General features: G+C 59.3%; 1 protein-coding gene across 2 annotated transcripts; it reads right to left on the bottom strand.

Moving 5' to 3' along the window:
- Window positions 1-1,622: 1,622 nt before the first annotated feature.
- On the bottom strand, window positions 1,623-18,968 carry GPR157 (G protein-coupled receptor 157). 2 transcript variants are annotated; one of them, XM_079778038.1, is made up of 5 exons: window positions 18,504-18,968; window positions 7,888-8,101; window positions 5,205-5,399; window positions 3,412-4,670; window positions 1,623-3,257 (listed from the first exon to the last, which is right to left on the bottom strand). In XM_079778038.1, the coding sequence occupies exons 1-4, from the start codon at window positions 18,884-18,886 to the stop codon at window positions 4,461-4,463; spliced, it is 1,002 nt and encodes a 333-aa protein (XP_079634164.1). In that variant the 5' UTR covers window positions 18,887-18,968; the 3' UTR covers window positions 1,623-3,257; window positions 3,412-4,460. The 2 variants fall into 2 exon arrangements, with proteins under 2 accessions (XP_079634164.1, XP_079634165.1); XM_079778039.1 differs by lacking the exon at window positions 1,623-3,257 and adding an exon at window positions 3,285-3,313.
- Window positions 18,969-19,365: the final 397 nt, after the last annotated feature.

Genomic DNA, 19,365 nt, shown 5'->3' with positions numbered 1-19,365 from the left:
AGAAAACGGGGAGGGAGCCTAACCCTTGAAGAAGCTGTGAGACATTTTCATTGACTATGGTCTGGGTCAGGTTTAACTTTTTGATGAAAGTGCCAGGAGCCAATTCCAGCATGCCATAATTACAAGAGTTTTATCAAAAGGTTGATGAAACTTGGGGGCTCAACAAGGGCTGAGTCACATATGTAATTACCTGTTGGAACGGCTGGAAAGGCACTTTCCCCAAACCTGAATAGGATGATTGTCTGCTGCCAGACAGCTCAGGGCATCTTAATCTACATGTTATTGCCTCCTGTTGGCCAAACACCTGAACAGCTATAGGCTATTCCCCAATCTGACAATGCTTCTGTCCCCTACCCTTTGAAGTGTATTATCTCCACCTTGCCTTAGGACAAATTGTGTTAATAAAAAGCAAGGGGTCCTGAGACAAGGGAAATCTTTAGCTCCTTTAGCTGAAGCTCCTCTGACCCCCAATGCCTTTCAAAACTATCTTTCATCTTTGGATTCCTACTTCATCTATGCACAGCCTTTCTCCAGATTGCTGAACCCTTCTTAATGCTGGAACAAGAACCCCGACATGAAAGGGCTCCCCCCTTGGGAATGAACGGCCTAAAGACTCTCGTCTTAAAGGAGAAATGTGGACCCCTGAGCTGCTGGGTGCGAATGTCAGCGGAGACTTACCCAGACTGCTGACTTCCTTAAATGGCACTTGTTTTTGTTTGCGTTCTGGTTAAGAACTTGCACGGATCTGAGTGGCCTGCCTCAACCCCCGTTTCCCCTGCATCCCTGCTGTTTCCGTGTGCCACATGGGAGGACGCGGGGTTCTCCAGGGACGCGTGTGCCACATCAGAGCAGAGGCCTGCGTGTGCCTCAGAGGGCACAGGAGGAGGCTGCTCCCCGGGCACCCTCTCGTGGAGATGCGCTGCTGTGTCTTTTGCAAATATTCTCTCCGTCGGTGGCCTGTCTTCTCCTTCTCTTGACAGTTAATGTATTTTTAACTTCACAAAACCCAGAAAGTAGAACAAATAATCAAGCAGCATTTTGGAGGAGCAAAGTTCCCAGGATATAGCAGTTAAAGAAGAAGAAGAAAAAAAGAGATTCGAAGGCGGGGCTGCGTGGGCTGGGCAGACCCGCTCAGAACCAGGCCGCTGCCCTCAGAGAAGAGCCGTGTGGCCCGCTGTCCCTGGCCCCGACGCCTGGAGCTGCCGCTGGAGCGGGCAGAGGCGTGCTGGGAGGACTCAATGCTGGGGTGTCCCCCCCATGAGAGTTTGGCCCCAAGCCGTGGGTCCTTGGAACTCGGACCTGTTGGTACCATATGGGGTAGGACCTGGGCCTCTGTGTTCTAAAGCCATAGTCCCCCCACACCCGTGATCCTATCAGGCAAACACGGGAGAAACGATGCCTCCAGGGCGGCCGCCTACTTGACTCCACGTCCCCACAGGGAAGGGTCCAGACGCCATCTCCAGGTCCCCACGTGGAAGGCTCTGGGGAGCCACCCTGCCCCACCGCCCCCCGTCACAGGCCATCCGTTTACCAAACACGCAAAGGGAACATAATTACTTTATTTCATTTAAAACAGCAGGACTTTGGCCTCAACCTAAATGGTCAGGGTGTTCATTACAGTTTTGCACGTGCAAAGAAACCTCCCGCCATGTTGTGATGCCATAAAAGGGACGTTTGTAAAAATATTTCTTCTTGTCGTGGACATGTGGGGAGCTCTGTTTGTAACTCAGTCCGGGCCAAGTCATAATCTTTATTAAAAAGTCAAACCAAACAAACAAAAACAACTCTGAAGCAAAAAGAGGCAGCAAGTGCCTGGTAAACCTGGTTGAAAGACCAGGGATCAGCCCTGGCCGGTGCGGCTCAGTGGGTGGGAGCATCATCCCGTGCACCTAAGGGTCTCGGGTCAGAGCACAAACCCGTTTTGCGGGTTCAGTCCCCAATCGGGGCGCGTGCGGAGGGCAGCCAGTTAATGTTCCTCTCTCCCTCCCTCTCTAAAAACTAATAAAAAACATATCGTTGGGTGAGGATTAAAATAACGATAAAGACCAAGGTTCTGAGAGTGAGTCCACCGCACCTGTTCCAGCTGAGGACACATGTGTCCCTGGGGGTGAAGGTGGATCAACATGAGGGACACTGACGAGGAGCGAGTGTCAAAGGAACACACGCTGTGTGCTCCTGCCTCCACCCCGGGGCTCTCCCCTGCCCCGAGTGACCTCATTTCCGCAGCCTCCCACCCTCCAGGTCCCAACACCCACCCAGCTGCTGTTTTCCAGGTCGGCCCTGGCCTCAGGCCCAGGCCCTGGGACAAGCCCCTCGCCTGCCCACAGCCCCCCCCACTCACAGCAACACCTTCACCAGCTGCAGCGACAGGCGGGCAGCAGGGATGGAGAGCCCGGTGGCTGCTGGGGGTGTTGACAGAAGGAGCAGCACAGCAGGGCTCCAAACGTTGGGATGAGAACTTGGGGGGCGCAGGGCACCCAGCCATGTCTCCTGTGAGCCCCCGGCTCCCCCTGCCGGCCGTTTCTGACTGCAGCCTGTCTGGGTCAACTCCCCGGCTGGGCCTGGGGGTGGGGGTGGGGGGGTAAGGGCCCTTCTGAGCAGGAATTGTTCCAGCAACTTTCCTCGGCGGCCCATGCTCAGCCTCAGCTGCGAACCGCTTCCTTTTTGCAGCGAGCAGCTCCCTGACCGGCTCCATCCTAGAAGCTAACGTGCGGGTCGGGACCGGCCCTGCGGCGTGACCTGCTGTGACATCCTCAGGGGACCCCGAACGCCCCTCACACAGGCCGTTTCTGTCAGGGGATTGCCCAGCGCTTCCTCGGATCCTACGGGGGGAGGGGGGGGGTACCTCTTGCTGAGTTTCCTAAAGGGACTTTAAAGGAGACCGGAAAGCAGCACTTTGGACTAGTTCTGCAGGCGACCTGCCTTTCAGGTTCTCTTCCTGTTACAGGCGTTGCTTTTCGGAGTGAAACAGGAACCCACAGTGTGGCGTGACTTTGGTTTTAACCCAGAACCGTTTTATAGGCTCCAAAATCATTTCCGTGTGGCGGAGTCCTCACGGAACCCCAGGGGGTAACACCTTTGGTAACGTCGTCTTCGTGCTGGCCCCACCAAGGCTCCGCCCCCACCAAGGCACCGGCCAGACTAAGGCTCTGCCCCCCACGAAGGCTCCGCCCCCGCCCACTAAGGCTCCGGCCAGACTAAGGCTCTGCCCCCCACTAAGGCTCCGCCCCCACCAAGGCACCGGCCAGACTAAGGCTCTGCCCCCCACGAAGGCTCCGCCCCCGCCCACTAAGGCTCCGGCCAGACTAAGGCTCTGCCCCCCACTAGGGCTCCGCCCCCCCACCAAGGCTCCGCCCCCACCAAGGCTCCGGCCAGACTAAGGCTCCGCCCCCACCAAAGCTCCGCCCCCACCAAAGCTCCGCCCCCACCAAGGCTCCGGTGGTGACATCTAAGCATCCCCTTAGCCAACGGCTTCCGTGACTTCTGAGAAAGTTAAAGGGCTGGCGGGAGAGGCACAGAACATAGAGACACAGGTGCTCATTTTAAGTCCTTTTTCTATTAAAACGTAAGTTATCACCTGTGACCCATGTGTCTCTTTCCCCAACCAACTCCCAAACCTGTGCCTTCAGGGAGGGATCAGTACTGGGGGCATTCGTGGTCCCCTTTCCTGTAAAGACTGACCTAGGAAGTGAGGATACCCCTCCCGACGGCCCGGCCGGTGCTCACAGCACAGACCTGCGACCCTGGGCATCCCCAGGGAGTCCCCACCACCGCCTTCCCATTCCTGCCCCGCCGGCCGGTGCCCTGGAGGAGGGAACCTGCATTTGACGTGACTGTGGAGGCAGGAGTCTGGGCTCTGGCCTGTGCTGGAAACTCGGATGCCATCTACACCAAAGGCTGGCAACCCGAGAGGCTGGGGAGGGTCCCAGGAGGCCGCATCCCCAGGGAACCTGGTTCCAGGTACCCGGCTCTTGTTGGCTGGCAAAGCTCCCCAAGAACAGCCACGCTCCAGGGGCAGGTGCACACCCTGACCAGCCGGGAATCTGCTCCATGATATGCAGGTGGGGCCACCTCTCTGGCGCCCCCTGGCGTTTGACTTGGGAGGGTCAATAGTGTACATAGCTCTTCATGCTTTTCCCGCGGGGGTGGGTCCTCAAACTGTAAACAGTGCTGTGTGGTCCAGAGGCCGCTGACCTGGCAGTGATCATGTCCCACTGGTGTCCCTGAATCTCACTGCCACCCTCACGCGGACAGACGCCGAGCACAGCGGACCCGGGTGCGGACACCTGCTGCCTCAGGGTCCAGGAGGTAGAAGAAGCTGAGTTGCGGCCGCCCCTCCACAGGCCTCAAGAGCTCGGACAGCAGAGGGCGGGCTCCCGGCTGCAAAGTCCCCCCTCCCTGCAGCGGGTCAGAGCCATGGTCCCGGGAGGCAGCACCCGCACAGACCCGGAAGGGAGGGCTCAGGTGTGTAGAAGTTCCTCTGAGTCCACCTGGGTCCCCGAGTCCCCCGTCCTGGAGGGCGTAGAGGCCCTGAGCGGGCCGGCCGGGCTCTCGGCGGGAGGCGGGGACGGGCAGCAGCAGCAGAGGGAGAAGAGCCGAGTGCGGACGGCGCGGGTGCAGAAGACGAACATGATGCAGTTGGCACCTCCCTGAAACGTGTTCCCGATTCCCTGCAGGGGCGAGAGGAGGGGCAGGAGTGCCAGGGCTGCAGGGGGTCTTCAGCACATAGGCCGGGGGGAGGGGCTGGCAAGTGCTGTGGACCCCAAACCTTGCCCTGCACCCCGGGGGCCGGGTGCCATGACCCTGCATGTGGGCTGACGGCAGGCAGCGCCCTGGGCGGGTCTGAGCGTGCAGACCGGGCCCAGCCCCGTCTCCAGGTCTCCTGGGCTGGGAAGGACCCAGGAGCATCCTCTCCTGGGGCTCCTCCGAGGCCGCTGGGCAGCACCCGGACGCACTTGCGGGGGCTGCACTAGAGCCGCGCTGACCTCCCACCTTCTCCCCAGGCTCCCACCTTCCTGCCGCCTGGCTCTCCGTCTCAGGCGGCAGGAAGGTACCCTGGAGCCGAGCCCCGGGCAGCCCTGCATTGCCTGATGCATTGGGACGTGCCCACTCTGCGGGGGCGGGGGAGGGGAGCGATCTGACACTGCCGCTGGGCGGGGGGGGGGGGAGCGCGGGGAGTGAGGGGGGCGGGCAGAGCTACCTACGTGCAGAACGACCAGCACCGGGGCCCGCACGGCCGGGGAGCCACAGAGGGTCAGCACGAATCGCACGGTGCTCCAGACCCGAAGGCAAATGAAGATGAGCGGGATGAGGACCAGCTTCTTATCCGCCATGGAGCTGTGGTGCTGCAGCCGGTGCGCCTCGGACAGGATGGGCCGGTACTCGGAGAGCGCCTGGTGCTGTGCGGGAACACCCAGAGCACGTGAGCAGACTGCCCAGGGGCTGCCGTCCTCCCAGGTCTCAGACTCGCAGGAGAAGGAGCAGTGAGGCGTGGAGCGCCTTCCTCCTGCACGCTGGAGCCCAGGCTCACATGGCTAGCTCCCACCTGCACGAGCCCCAGGCTCCCCTCACTAGCTCCCACCTGCATGAGCCCCAGGCTCCCCTCACTAGCTCCCACCTGCATGAGCCCCAGGCTCCCCTCACTAGCTCCCACCTGCATGAGCCCCAGGCTCTCCTCACTAGTTCCCACCTGCACGAGCCCCAGGCTCCCCTCACTAGCTCCCACCTGCATGAGCCCCAGGCTCCCATCACTAGCTCCCACCTGCACGAGCCCCAGGCTCTCCTCACTAGCTCCCACCTGCACGAGCCCCAGGCACCCATCACTAGCTCCCACCTGCACGAGCCCCAGGCTCCCCTCACTAGCTCCCACCTGCACGAGCCCCAGGCACCCATCACTAGCTCCCACCTGCACGAGCCCCAGGCTCCCCTCACTAGCTCCCACCTGCACGAGCCCCAGGCTCTCCTCACTAGCTCCCACCTGCATGAGCCCCAGGCTCCCCTCACTAGCTCCCACCTGCACGAGCCCCAGGCACCCATCACTAGCTCCCACCTGCACGAGCCCCAGGCTCCCCTCACTAGCTCCCACCTGCACGAGCCCCAGGTACCCATCACTAGCTCCCACCTGCACGAGCCCCAGGCACCCATCACTAGCTCCCACCTGCATGAGCCCCAGGCTCCCCTCACAAGCCCACATTCTTCTCCTGAACTCCATTCTCCTCGATCCACGGCCTGTGCCACATCTCCATGTGGATGCCTCACACACGGGGACCAGCCCAGTGGTCCCAGACTTCCTACTATTACAGGAAGGGCAGGGAGGAGGAGAGACACAGAAGGCCAGCTCCGGAGGGGCGCCCTGGGCAGAGCCTGGTGGAGCTCTGGGAGCCTTCATCCCGGAGCCTGGAGCCCTCCCAGGGCAGTGGGAACAAGGGGGAGGTGGGAGGGCTCCCCCTGGCCCAGAGGGCGTCAGGCCAGTGGGTAAGCCCTGCAGCATCTCTCCAGCTGAGCCGGAAGCGGGGGACAGGAGGGACGAGAATCCGGTCAGGTCAGAGTAAAATGAGAACCAGGAGTCTCCGTGCCGGTGGGAATCCGGGGTGAGGATCAGGCGTCACACAGCTGGCGGGAGCACCCACAAACCCAGAAATGGCTGCTGGGGCAACAGTCTGCCCTGAGCGACAGGGAGGCACCTGGCTGTGCGTCCAGCCACGAACACTCAGTCACCTGCAGCGGGAGCCGGGAAGGAGGCCATATTCGGAGTGGTCACCGTGCATCTTCTATCATAATGACTCACACTCCTGCCTCTCCCTCGGACAGGATCCCCGCCTGGGTCCTCAGGAGGAACTCCCACCGCACACAGCGGTTTGGGAAGTAGATGCTCAATGAGAGTGCCCTGAGCGCGTGGCCGAGCCGATCGCGGGCGAGTTACCGAGGCCTTTCCTGGCGGCAGTTTGCCGGGGGCCGGGAGGAAGCCCATCCTTACACTGCAGAACCAGCAGCTCAGCACAAGGAGCAGCTTGGCCAGCCCGTCAGAGGAAAACCACTCTTCCCTGGATTTTGCGGCCAGCCCTCGGGGTCAGCAGTCTCCCAGCCGTCTGGCCAGCTGGCCCAGCGTGTGGATTTATGGACGCCCGAGTGCCTGGAAAGTCGGCCAGTGTGATGTAACCCGAATCCTCAAGGGTAACGAGGTGAGTTATCGGTTCACTACGGGGGAGACCCGTGGCCTCCCTTCCAGTTCACTTACTCGGACACCACTCACTTTCATCTGAAGTCCTCTCACCGTTGAGCCACCCCGAGGGCTGTCCAGGAGGGGGCAGTAGAGGGCTGTGGCCGGGCACACAGGCTGGCCCTCTCTTCTTGGGGGCTGAGTGGGTTTGGGGAACCCATCACCTCGATAAGCCCCCCCTTTCCTCACCCACAAACGAGGAGTCCCAGGACCCGCTCCTGACAGGACTGTGTGGTCAGCAAACCAGACAAGCCAGGATGTGTGTAATTCACAGGGACTGACGCCTCGCAAGCTCTCCATTACTAGTCTTTTTGTTGGTCATCCTCACCTGAGGATATTTTCCCACTGGTTTTTAGAGAGAGTGGAAGGGAGAGGGAGGGACAGAGAGAAATACCGATGTGAGAGAGACCCATCGACTGGTTGCCTCCTGCATGCACCCCGGCCCTGCAATCAGGTACGTGCCCTTGACTGGAATCGAACCCGGGACCCTTCAGTCCAGGAGCCAGCGCTCTATCCACTGAGCCAAACCGGCTAGGGCTCTCCATTACTAGTTCTGTCCCCTAAGGTGGCCGAGCCCAATGCCAGAACTCAGGGGCAAGCCCGCAGCGGGCACAGGGGCCACCCGGAGCTGTGGGCGGGGCCGCGGGGGAGCAGGCGCGGGCACCTACCGCCCTGTTGATGTGCTTCCGGATGAGGAGGTAGAGCACGGGCAGCATGACGTAGGCCAGCAGCTCCCACAGCTTCCCGGTCAGCAGCATCCACAGGACACGGTCCTTCGCCTCCAGGTCGATCCAGCACCAGCCCACGGACACGTCCGAGGCGTCATAGCCGATCTTCTTTAGGGTGACAGCTGCCACGGTGATGGCCAGTGGAACCCCCCAGCTGAGGAATAAGGAGCAAACGGGATCAGGCCCCGGCTCCCAGCGCAGCCAGCCAGGGGGAAATGACTGGGTGCTCTCAGACAAGGACAATCACGCTCGCCGAGTGTCCCGGGAGAAAAGAGGGGCGAGAGTCCTCAAAGCCCCAGTCCAGCCCCGCTCTGCCCACCCCAACGCCTAACAGCCAGCCCCTGACCAGCCCGGGTCTAGGGTGCACACACTGATGGCTTGGGGTTGTGTGGGCAGGGAGGATCTGGAAGGGGATCTGGGCTTTGGGGGGACACATCTCCCAGGTCCTGGGGGCTCTGTGGGGAGGGGGCGTGCCTAGCGAGGGTCGAAGGGGCTTCTAAGGAGCCAGGACAGCGCCAGGCTCACTTTTCTGGAGCTGAATTCCTATCCCCACAGCAATGTGGCAGGGACGGCCCCGAGCCTGAGGCCCTTCCCAGCAGCCCCCATGCCAGGGCCCCCAGTGTCCACACCCCCAAGAGGGGGGGCAGGAAGGAGCGTGTCCTCCTCGTAGTCACAAAGGCACAGAAGGGGCAAAGCCCCACAACAGTTAAAGGGTATGACGAAGGTATCAAGGAGTTTGCCCATGTTAAATGCTTATTCTACGCCAAGTTATTTATCTGGGAAGTTAATATACAGGGTGGGGCAAAAGTAGGCTTACAGTTATTCTTATGGAAAATAATACAATAATTAATAAATAATAACACAAGAATAAACTGTTTTGCATACTTACAACTGTAAGCCTACTTTTGCCCCCCCCCCCCAATATATTAGTGTCAAACTGTTTTGTCATAATAAAGGGTTACCTTTTAAAAACTCATGCCACCCTGGGGTGTTAGGACATGTCACCGCTAAGAGCCCCTGAGGGCGAGGGCTGTGTTGGTTCACTATTCTGTCACTGGATAGGGGCAAAAGAATGGCCTGCTGAATGAATGAATGAACGAACTTTGAGCCAAGTGACCCAGAGCTTTCCCCAATCCACCGCTTCAATGTTCACGGCATGCACGTTATTGAAAAGGAAGTAAAAGGCTTTTAAAGTTGCTAAAACCACAATCCTGCAGTTACATGTGTGGTTTCTCATCACGCTATGGGTTACAGGGCTCCTCCAAGGAATTCTGGGAAGGGAAAAGCACCGTGTGTGTGTGTGTGTGTGTGTGTGTGTGTGTGTGTGTGTGTGTATGTGTGTGGACAGTCACCAGGAAGGAGGCTGGGCTGGAGCGGAGGATCCCCAGTCCGGCTGGAAGGAGGAGCCGAGGAGGGACAGGCCGAGGGGGGTCCCCCACAGGCAGCGCGGGGATCCTTTCCCCGTGCTCCAGGTCCTGCGGGCCCTTACCAGAGACTTGGGGACCACACGGTGACAGACCACAGTCTGAGACTGTAGGTGTGTCCTACTGGAGCTCCAAAGGGGTGCATTTCCTCTAGGTTACTGGGGTGTGCCGGGGCCAGGGCCGAGTGTGTGCTGGGAGCTGCCAGCGAGAAGACCAACGAGGCAGAGGGAAGGCTCTGAAAGGGTTAAGGAGGGTTGATCAATCAGGTGCTGTGTGCACTAAGCACAGATGGCAGCTCCGATGGGGTCAGAAGCTGTTGGGGGAGGTACTTAAGGGGCAGGTGGTAAGAAGAGGCAAGACCAGGGAGCCGTGGGAATGGAGTGGGAGAGACTGTCTCCTAATTCGAGACAGGGCAGGCTCCACCAGTCCCAGCGTCAGGCTCTCCAGGAAAACGCATTTGCGTGCATGTATGTACACGTGCACATATAACGTTATAATAAAATGTGCTGGTATAAAACATGTGAAGCACAATTTAGAAAAAATAACATACAAAACTCCTCGTGGTAAGTTCCACGCATGGCCAACGGAATCTCTCAGAGTGCTTTTGTTGGTTCTCACCCAACACTGGTATCCGCAGCCACTCACTCCATGGCTGCAGTTAGCAAAGACAGTGGCTCTGGGATGTGGGGCTGGTTGATATTGTCCTTTTCCGTAACAAGGGAGAGGAAAGTGGAAGCAGGAAGCCATAAGGGAAGACGAAGGCCAGAACGTGACTTCAAGTTCTCGGTGGGAACAGATAACAATTTTCCAGCACTGGAGGGGTATTTCTTCTTTTCTTCCTGCTCGCGACACTTCTCATGCTCTCCCCCTGAAACACCCGGCTTCCTGCCTGCCCCTCTCCTCCCGCCCCCCCCCCCCCCCCCCCATGTGGCTGCCATCTCTGCTTAAATTCAGAGACAAGGAACACTTTTAAGCCTAATCTTTACTTATTAACGGATTCTCCACCACTTTCTTAAGTCCAGATCAGGGGTCCAGCAAACTATGGCCCTCAGACCGAATCCGGCCCAAGGTCTGTGTGTTTTTTTTTTAAATAAAGTTTTATTGTAACACAGCCACACTCACGTGTTTGCATATTATCTACAGCAGCAGCATTGCTGAGCCGCTGCGACTGAGATCACATGGCCCGTGAAGCTGAAAGTACTTACTACCTGGTCCTTTACAGGACAGGTCTGCTGGCCTCTGCCCTACACAGCCAACAAAACAATACATCAAGCCCTGACTTGTACTGTTTGCCAATTCCCAAGGTGTAAATATTTACACCAGGGCCAAGTTCAAGCCAGCACACCATCAGCTGGGATTTCCACTGCACAGATACAACAATGCCAACAACCTCAAGTGCACAGGCCAGAGTGAAATGCAGTGAAATAATTAGGACGTAATCAATGTTGAGTTATTTTAATTTTACTTTTGTATAATCACTTAATTTTAGGTTGGTATGATCTAATTTTAATAATGGCTGGATGTAACAATCAGCTCACAAAATGCCCTCCAATGTAACCACTGGGTCTCAGCAGCTGGCTGCAGGACACACGTGTGGACGGAGAAGCAGGGGACAGGGAGCTGAAGAGGCCCCGTCCTCCCAGAGTCACATGAACTGGAAGGCACTCCACAGAGACGTGTGCGACACATTCCTGCTTTCCGGCAACGTGCACGTGCGATTTCTGACATGTACCGCCTAACGGTTCTTTATTCCTCCACAAAATGGCAGTCACCCCCCAAACAATACACCAGAACAAGGGAGACATCGCGTCAGACCAGCACCGGAAAGCACCAGGGGCTTACATTGGTTTTGACCTAGAAACCAGTGGCGGGAGGCTGCCCTGATGCTCAGAGGCCTCCGGGGGGTTCAGAACGGCCAGCGAACGGTCCTGCCTCCGGACGACACCTGCGACCCACATTTTGACCCTGAGGTTGTGAAGCTGGCACCAGAGCTGGGCACGTGGGGAGAAGGCCCAGAAGCCACAGGGCCAAGTGCAGGGGATGCAGACAAAGGCGCTGGGGGCGGGGGGGGACGAGGCCAAAGCCGGTGACTGATAAGACCCCTTCTCCCCAAACCCATGACTCAGGCCGAGGGGAAGCAGGCTGGGTCCCCTGGATGGAAGGAGCCTGAAGAACACCCTGAGCAGAATCCCCATGTGGAGGGGCTCCGACGGCCCCCCGCCCCCAGAGGTGCCGGGGTCCCAGCTCTCACTTGTGTTTGCCTCACAACTGAGGTCCAAGTCCAAGTTAGCAGTCCCCCCACCCCCGCCCCGAGGCGGTTAGGGGCTGAGCTGTGTCACCCCAGAACTCCTATGTTGAAGAGCTAAGCGCCAGGACCTCAGGAGGTGGCTGTGGTTGGAGAGAGGGTCTTTAAAGAGGTGAGGGAGGTAAAAGCAGGTCACCTGGGTGACCCTAAGCCGATCTGACTGGTGTCCTTACAAGACGAGAGAGGACCCAGACAGGCAGAGGGACAGCACACGCAGACAGCCATCTGCGAGACAAACCCTGCTGCACCCCATCTTACGTCCAGCCGCCAGGACTGGGGGCCATTTTTGTTGTTTGAGATGCCCTGCTGGGACACTGTATTAGGTAAGACCCAGGACACTAACACAGAGGTTTCCTGAGACAGGCTCTGGGGCGGAGTCTTATCCTGGGACCCCACCTCCCACCTCCAGAGGGGAAGGGATGGATGGGAAACACCCTCCCTCCCTCCCACAACCCCCCACCCTGACGGCCAGAGCTGGGGGGCGGGGAGGGTGGTAAACTGGCCAAAGGCATTCAGATCTGTCGGGAGGAGCTTGCTCTTCTTAGAACTGGCGTCCTTTTTGTTTTCAAATCTCCTGGGGACGTGGAACTGGATGAGCCAGGTGCGGATCAGCCGTCCCCCAGTCCCTGGCATTTGTCAGCCGACCTCCAGGCGCCGGTCCCGGAACAGCGAGTGCTCTGGGCTTCCCTCCGAGTGAGTTCCCAGCTCCGCCCAGGGCGGACCTTCCCAAACCTCGGCCACCAGAGTCAGGGCGGGGACACCTGGGGCGACAGAGAGCCGCTTCCACTTTCCTTCACAGGCAATGGCATACCCCGGCCCCTGCTCCGAGGGTCAGCCCGCAGGGGCTCAAGGTCGCTCCACAGCTGGCCCCACTGTTGAGCTCCAGCCCTGCTCCCTCCACCCAGGCCTCCCCCTCCTACAGACCCTGCGGGCGGGCGGGAGGTGGCTGGGAGGGAAACAAAGAGGCCTTCTCCCCTCCCCTGCCTCGTGCTGCCGGGCTGTGGGAGCCTTGAATGTTAACATCACTCAGAAAGCGCTTTGAGAGCGAAACCCGGAGGCCACAATGTGCTGATTTAGAAGGCTCTCGGGAGCAGGACGAGGGGCCCCAGAGGGAACCGCAGCTGCTGTGGGAGGCCCCGCGGCCTCGAGGTCTCTTTGGGGAACAATGGGCACTAATTGTTAGTGTGGAGCGGAGGGGCGGGATGTGGGAGAGGGTCAGGGAGTCAGCCCCGGCCAGGCCACCACGAGGTCACTCGGCAGCTCTGGCCGAAGAAGCGGGGAGGGGCGCCCAAAGGAAGTTTTACACACCCGCCCTGGCACCACCTGCAGCCCTGGTTCTGGTGGGCACCCCGGATCTGTCCTGCGCTCGGGTAAGGATGGGCAGGTCTGACCTTGCCCCGGGGGGTTGCGGGGGAAGGGTGTCCCCTCCGCCGTCAACCTGCGGAGGGCCCGTGAACACGGTCGTGCAGTGCAAGAACTACCTGCCACAGCAGCGCCCCCCGAAACCGTCTGGAGGCAACAGAAAAGCCAGGTCCGCGCCAGGAGCACCCCCATTCACAGGCCGCCCGCCTGGCCCCCGGGCTGGGCCCCACCGCAGCCGCTTCCAGTTAGAGAACTTAGAGGACCTTCCCTTTCAGGGTCCCGTTTCCCCTTTTCTCTCATTAGAACTTCCCACTCCCCATGCAGGAGTTTGGATGGTGAACTTGGGGTGCCCCAGACTCCTTCTTCCTCCAGAACGGCCAAGCAAACTCCAGAGGGTGGTGAGCACGTGGGCCGGAGGCACAGGTGGCCTGTCCCTGCCAGGGGTCATGCCCGCACCCGTGCCCGCCTCAGTGGAGCCAGAAGAAATCCTAGGAGCGCTCGAGGGGCAGCCTGGCCAGGACCCTTCTCCCCTGCCATGGTGAGGCGAGGCACCCCGCCCGCCTTTCCCTCAGGCTCACAGGACGGGCGGGCTGAGGCCTGGCACAGGGGTGGCCCGGTTCCCTGACCCAGCCGGACCCATTCCCACTTCCCTGGGGAGCAGCCCGCCTGGCGGGGTGGAGGGGCTGGCAGCTGCTTTAGAAAGGCAGGTCACCTCCTGGGGCCACAGGGATGGGTCAGGCCAACGGGGCTGGTCTTATGGGAAGGGAACTGACCCCACACACAGCAGCTGTGGCCCGAGCTTCTAGCACTTCCGTTTTTTAAATATATATTTTTTTGATTTCAGAGAGGAAGGGAGAGGGAGAGATAGAAACATCAATGATGAGAGAGAATCATTGATTGGCTGCCTCCTGCACACCCCCTACTTGGGACCAAGCCCGCAACCCGGGCATGTGCCCTTGAGTGGAATCGAACCTGGGACCCTTCAGTCTGCAGGCCACGCTCTATCCGCTGAGCCACACCGGCCAGGGCCCAGCACTTCCTTAGGTGAGGATTGCACCTGGTGGCCACAGATGCACACGCGCATGAACGTGCAATACAGGGCGTCTGTACCAGGCTCCCCCAACAGAGCAGAGGAGGACTGACTACGGGGCTTCCCTGGACCCTGAATCTTCTCCCCCGACAACCAGGAAGTGCACTTCACGGGACTGTCCGTGACGCGGAGTCTGAGGGCAACAGGACATTTCCCTCCACAAGACATTTCCTCATGACGAAGGGGACACGGTAACTGCAGCGGAGGCCGGGCCGGTAACACCGAGGCCCGTGGTCGGCAAACCGCGGCTCGCGAGCCACATGCGGCTCTTTGGCCCCTTCAGTGTGGCTCTTCCACAAAATACCACGGCCTGGGCGAGTCTATGTTGAAGAAGTGGCGTTAGAAGAAGTTTAAGTTTAAAAAATTCGGCTCTCAAAAGAAATTTCAATCGTTGTACTGTGGATATTTGGCTCTGCGGACTAACGAGTTTGCCGACCACTGGTCTAGGCCAAGCGATCACAGGAGCGAGGCCGGGAGGCACCCGCCCAAGGCGCCGGGAGGAGGCAGAGAGAACGCTCCTGTGAGGCTCCTGCCGACAGTGCAGCCCGGACCCCCCGGCGGCCCGGGCAGAGGCCCGGCCACAGGACAGCGGCCCAGACCCCCCGGCGGCCCGGGCAGAGGCCCGCCACAGGACAGCGGCCCAGACCCCCCGGCGGCCCGGGCAGAGGCCCGCCACAGGACAGCGGCTCCTCCAGAAGCCAGCGCAGAGACACCGAGAGACGGAGGAACTGTCCCGACTTAGGCTGAGGGCGAAGTCCGCACACAGGCCAGACTCCCTTTGCTGCCGGGGACAGTGTGACAGGACTGGAGTCTCAGTGAGGTCCGCAACCCCGCAGCACGCCGCCGGCTACCCTCCTGCCCCTGGAGGCCTACCTGGTTCTTTTTTTTTTAAAAAATGTATACTTTTTACAGATTTCAGAGAGGAAGGAGAGAGATTGAAACATCAATGATGAGAGAGACTCCTTGATGGGCTGCCTCCTGCACGCCCCCTACTGGGGATCAAGCCCACAACCCAGGCCTGTGCCCTGACCAGGACTCGAACCCTGACCTCCTGGCTCACACCACTGAGCCACACCAGCCGGGCTCTATGTGGTCCTTAGACACTGTCCTTGTCTTCCAGAGACACACTCTCAGGGGCATCAGGGCTGCGACTTACTTACTCGAAAAATGTTTCCAGAAAAGAAGAAGAAGAAATAACTGGAGAGGATAAAGGTGACATGCTAAAATGTTAATAATGGGGGAAATCTGGAAAGTTAAAAATATCTCATTGTCAAATTAAACTCAATTTAAAAAATCAGTGTCCAGGCCAAGAGACAAGATGGAACTGTAACAGGGGGACTGACCTTGGCGATCGAGCCTGCACCCTAGGCATGTGCCCTTGGCCAGGATCGGACCTGGGACCCTTCAGCCCACAGGCTGATGCTCTATCACTGAGCCAAACCGACTAGGGCTATCACACCACTTAAAAACAAAAGAGGTACAGAGGTCACAGCCAGTATTGGCTATATACCACTTCCCGCGGGCTGTCGTCGGTAACTCACTGTTCCCTCCTCTGTGGACGTTGAGGTGGCTTTTGAATTCTGCCCGTGAGAACAGCGTCTCCCAAGCTCCTTTGCACAAACCGCTTTGCGTGCGTCCGGGATTATCTCCTTAGACTAGGTCTCTACAAATAGGATTACCGGATCCAGAGGTATGAGCCAAGTGCTTTCCACACAGATTACTCCGAATTACATCGCCAAGAACAATGTAGGGAAACACCAGTTTCATCGGCATTTAATACGTCCCTGTTCTGCCTTAGTATATTTTTCTTAATTCAATGAGAAAATGATACCTCAAATGTTATAACTTGCATTGTTTTGAGTACTAACTAATGGGGCTAAATTTTTCCCCATATTTGTTTACCAACCTTCATATTTTGTCTGAATGTGGCTTTTGTCCACTTAACAGGATATCTGTCAGTTTAAAAATAATCAGTTCATAAAAACTCTTTTACGGAATATAGTTAACAACCTTGTGTGTTGTCATATTTTAGTTTTCAAGGCCAGAGGTTTGAAGTGGACTGACTGTGTTATCTGAAATGGTAACGTGGTGACAGTCTAGCCCAGTGGTTGGCAAACCGCGACTCGCAAGCCACATGCGGCTCTTTGGCCCCTTGAATGTGGCTCGGTGTTAGAACCACTTCTTCAAAATAGACTCGCCCAGGCCGAAAACCGACTTCTGCGCATGGGCCACGAAGTTTCAATCGCACTGTACATGTGTGCCCGCACGTGGTATTTTGTGGAAGAGCCACACTCAAGGGGCCAAAGAGCTGCATGTGGCTCGAGAGCAGCAGTTTGCCGATGACGGTCTAGCCGATTTCCGAAGATGGCATTTCTCACACCAACAGGCACTTAAGGAACAATCCACTGATGCTCCAAAGAAGGACCAAGGAGGGTGCTTAGTAAGGTCGTTAACCTCCAGTCTGGGAGGATCTAGGTCAACAGATGAACCTGTTAGACGGGTTTTACCGCTTCTCTCAGCCTAGTAACTGCTCCCGCCTCTGAGCGGGGAAATGCCCGAGTCCCTTTCTAGCTTAGACCCAGGTATTTTCTCTCCTCTTTTTCTTTTAAGAAGCAGGTGGATCCCATTCAACAAACTGGATGAACAGGGTGCACCTTTCTCATGGCCAGAAGAGGACACACTGACCTCCTCAGGAAGCTTTTCCTAAACATCACGGGAAACCCCCTAGACGTGAACAGAAAGAACTCCCGACTCAGGTTCCTTAGGAAAGTTGTCTTTTCTATAGGAACTGCAGCACCGGGTTTATCTTATCTCTATCTATCTATCTATCTATCTATATCTTAGAGGCCCAGAGCATGAATTCGTACATGGGTGGGGTCCGGCTAGCCTGGCCATGGGGAGGGGACCTGGGCGGTTGGCCGGCCTGCCTGCTGGTCGAACTCCTGGTCGAGGGGACAATTTGCATATTAGCCTTTTATTATATAGGATACACACAGAGTGGCCAGATTATTATGCGTTCAGAGATCATCATCATCTGGCCACTCAGTGTGTGTGTGGGTTCAATACTTTTAAAAAGAGTGGGGAGAGAGAAGAGACTCTTGCACAGAAAGCCTTGGGTGCCTTCTCCAGCCCACGTGAACTCTGGCGTACACACTGCCCCCACCCAACCAGCCGGCCAAGGCCTAGGTCTGTGAAAGGACCCAGAGGCCGGGCGGGATGCTGCGAGGGGCGGAAAGACCCCTGTCTGTGGTCCCTGCAGCATCCGCACCGGCTGAATGGCTGGCTGCAGCTGGGACTGGAACAGCTGAGCAGCGGGACATTTCGTTTCCCGGGAGCCAGCCGGCCTCCAGCCAGCAGCTCTGAGAAGAGGTCAAGTGACTCTTGCAGTCTTGTGACCTCACTGCTGTGACCCCCAGGTGTCTCTGCTAAAGTTGGAAAGCACCCAAGCATTTCGCAGAGAGGGCCTATAATTAGGGCAGTAGTTGGGGCTCTTATCTGGGGAGGGAGGAGAGGAAGTGCCTGTAAGAGCCCTGTCTCGGCTCGGGCAGGACAGCCCCAGGTGTCTGAATCTGGGAATGACACCAGGAGGGAGAGGGGAGAGGCGACTCTCTTCCTCAGGTGAGGGGAACGTGATGAGAGCGTCCGCGCCAGGGCAGGGCGAGGCTCTCCTTGGCCCTGGTCTCAGACACGCGGGCAGCCTGTGGCCCTCCTCCAGGCCAGCCACTGCCACTGACCTCAACCTCGGAGTTGCTCAACTCAGCCCGTCAAGACCATCCAGGGCAGAGATAACAACAGACAGGGCCCGAGGTCCAGCGATGAGCCGAGAGAAAAGAGTCTTTTGTAAATGTTACAGCGGAGGCACCGCGTTGGGCAGAGGGCTAGCTGGACCCGCAGCCTAGGAGCAGCCGAATGCACCGCTCCTGTGGGTCAGGGTGCAGAGAGGTGGCATGGGATGGGGAGGGCGCTGGCAGGCTCTGCAACCTGCGGCAGCCCCCTCGCCAGCCCATCTCCCAGCCTGGGATCCGGGGCTTCCCCCCAGGGCGGCACAGGTGGTCAGAACGCAGGGAAGCGGGAGCCAAGGACCCAGTGTGGCCTCAGCTCTCCAGGTGCATCTCAGTTCCCAGGGCGAGCTCTGAGGGCGAGCGCTGGCCCTCCTCCCTCCAGGCGCTGAGCCCAGGGGCCCACCTGGTGGGGCCTTAGGCGGAGCAAGCAGATGGGGATGCTCACACAGTGCACCTCTCAGACAAGCCTGACGCGCCCCGCTCGCCGCGGGCCGCCCGGGGGAGGAGCGCACACTGCCTGCTGGGCGCCCGGCCCGGATCTGACCAAGACGAGGGCGCCAGAAGGGCGCGAGGGCCACGGGGCGGCCACCCACCTGACGACGTGGAAAGCCAGGAGCAGGCGGCCGGCGCGGGGCCCGCGCGTGGTGCGGACGATGCTGAGGTACAGGTAGAGGGCGATGGCCACGGTCCAGAAGAAGGAGCTGGTGTTGGCGAAGGTGGAGAGCGCGCCCTGCAGCACGCAGTCCCACGAGGGGCCCGAGAAGTCCTGCAGCACCCCGTAGAAGTAGGAGGCGGCCGACAGCAGGTCGGCCAGCGACAGGAAGAGCAGCAGGCGCCGCGCTCGGCTGCGCAGGTCGGGCCACAAGGCGTGCGTGGCCACCAGCAGGCCCGAGCCGAGCGCGGACAGCACGCACGACAGCAGCACCACGGCCCGCTCCGACGGCACCAGCACGGTGGGCGGCGCGGGCGGCGGCATGGCCGGGCGGGCGGGGACGGGGCCGAATGCGAGGGCGCCACGAGGACGGAGGCCGCGCCGCCAGTGCGGCCACCGCCGCCGCCGCCGCCGACTCTGCACGGACCCGCCAGCGGCTCCAGTCCCGGCCCCTCGCCCCGCCCGGGCTGCTGGGCCCCGCCCCTATCCCCGCCCACGCCCTCAAGCCCCGCCCCCGCGCCCTTCGCAAACCGCTCCCACGCCCTGCAGGCGGCTCCGGGCCCCGCCCCCGCCCCGCCCCGAGCCCCGCCCCCGAGTGCCAGCCACGCCCCTGCGCCCCGCCCACGTGCCCCACGAACAATTTCACACCACGCCCCTGCTGCGCCCAAGTCCGGTGGGTGGTCGGGCTTCCAGACCTGGAGCCCCGCCCTCCTGAAAGGCTGCCCCTGCACTCACCAGATGGCTAGGACGTCTGTCCTGGGAGCCAAGGACTCGCATTTTTAGGGCTAATATTACCTTCCTTC

The sequence above is a fragment of the Cnephaeus nilssonii genome (genome assembly GCF_951640355.1).
Source record: "Cnephaeus nilssonii genome assembly, chromosome: 7".
Classification (NCBI taxonomy): domain Eukaryota; kingdom Metazoa; phylum Chordata; class Mammalia; order Chiroptera; family Vespertilionidae; genus Cnephaeus; species Cnephaeus nilssonii.
The sequence above is the reverse complement of the archived record's forward strand: the minus strand, read 5'-3'. Positions and strand labels throughout refer to the sequence as shown.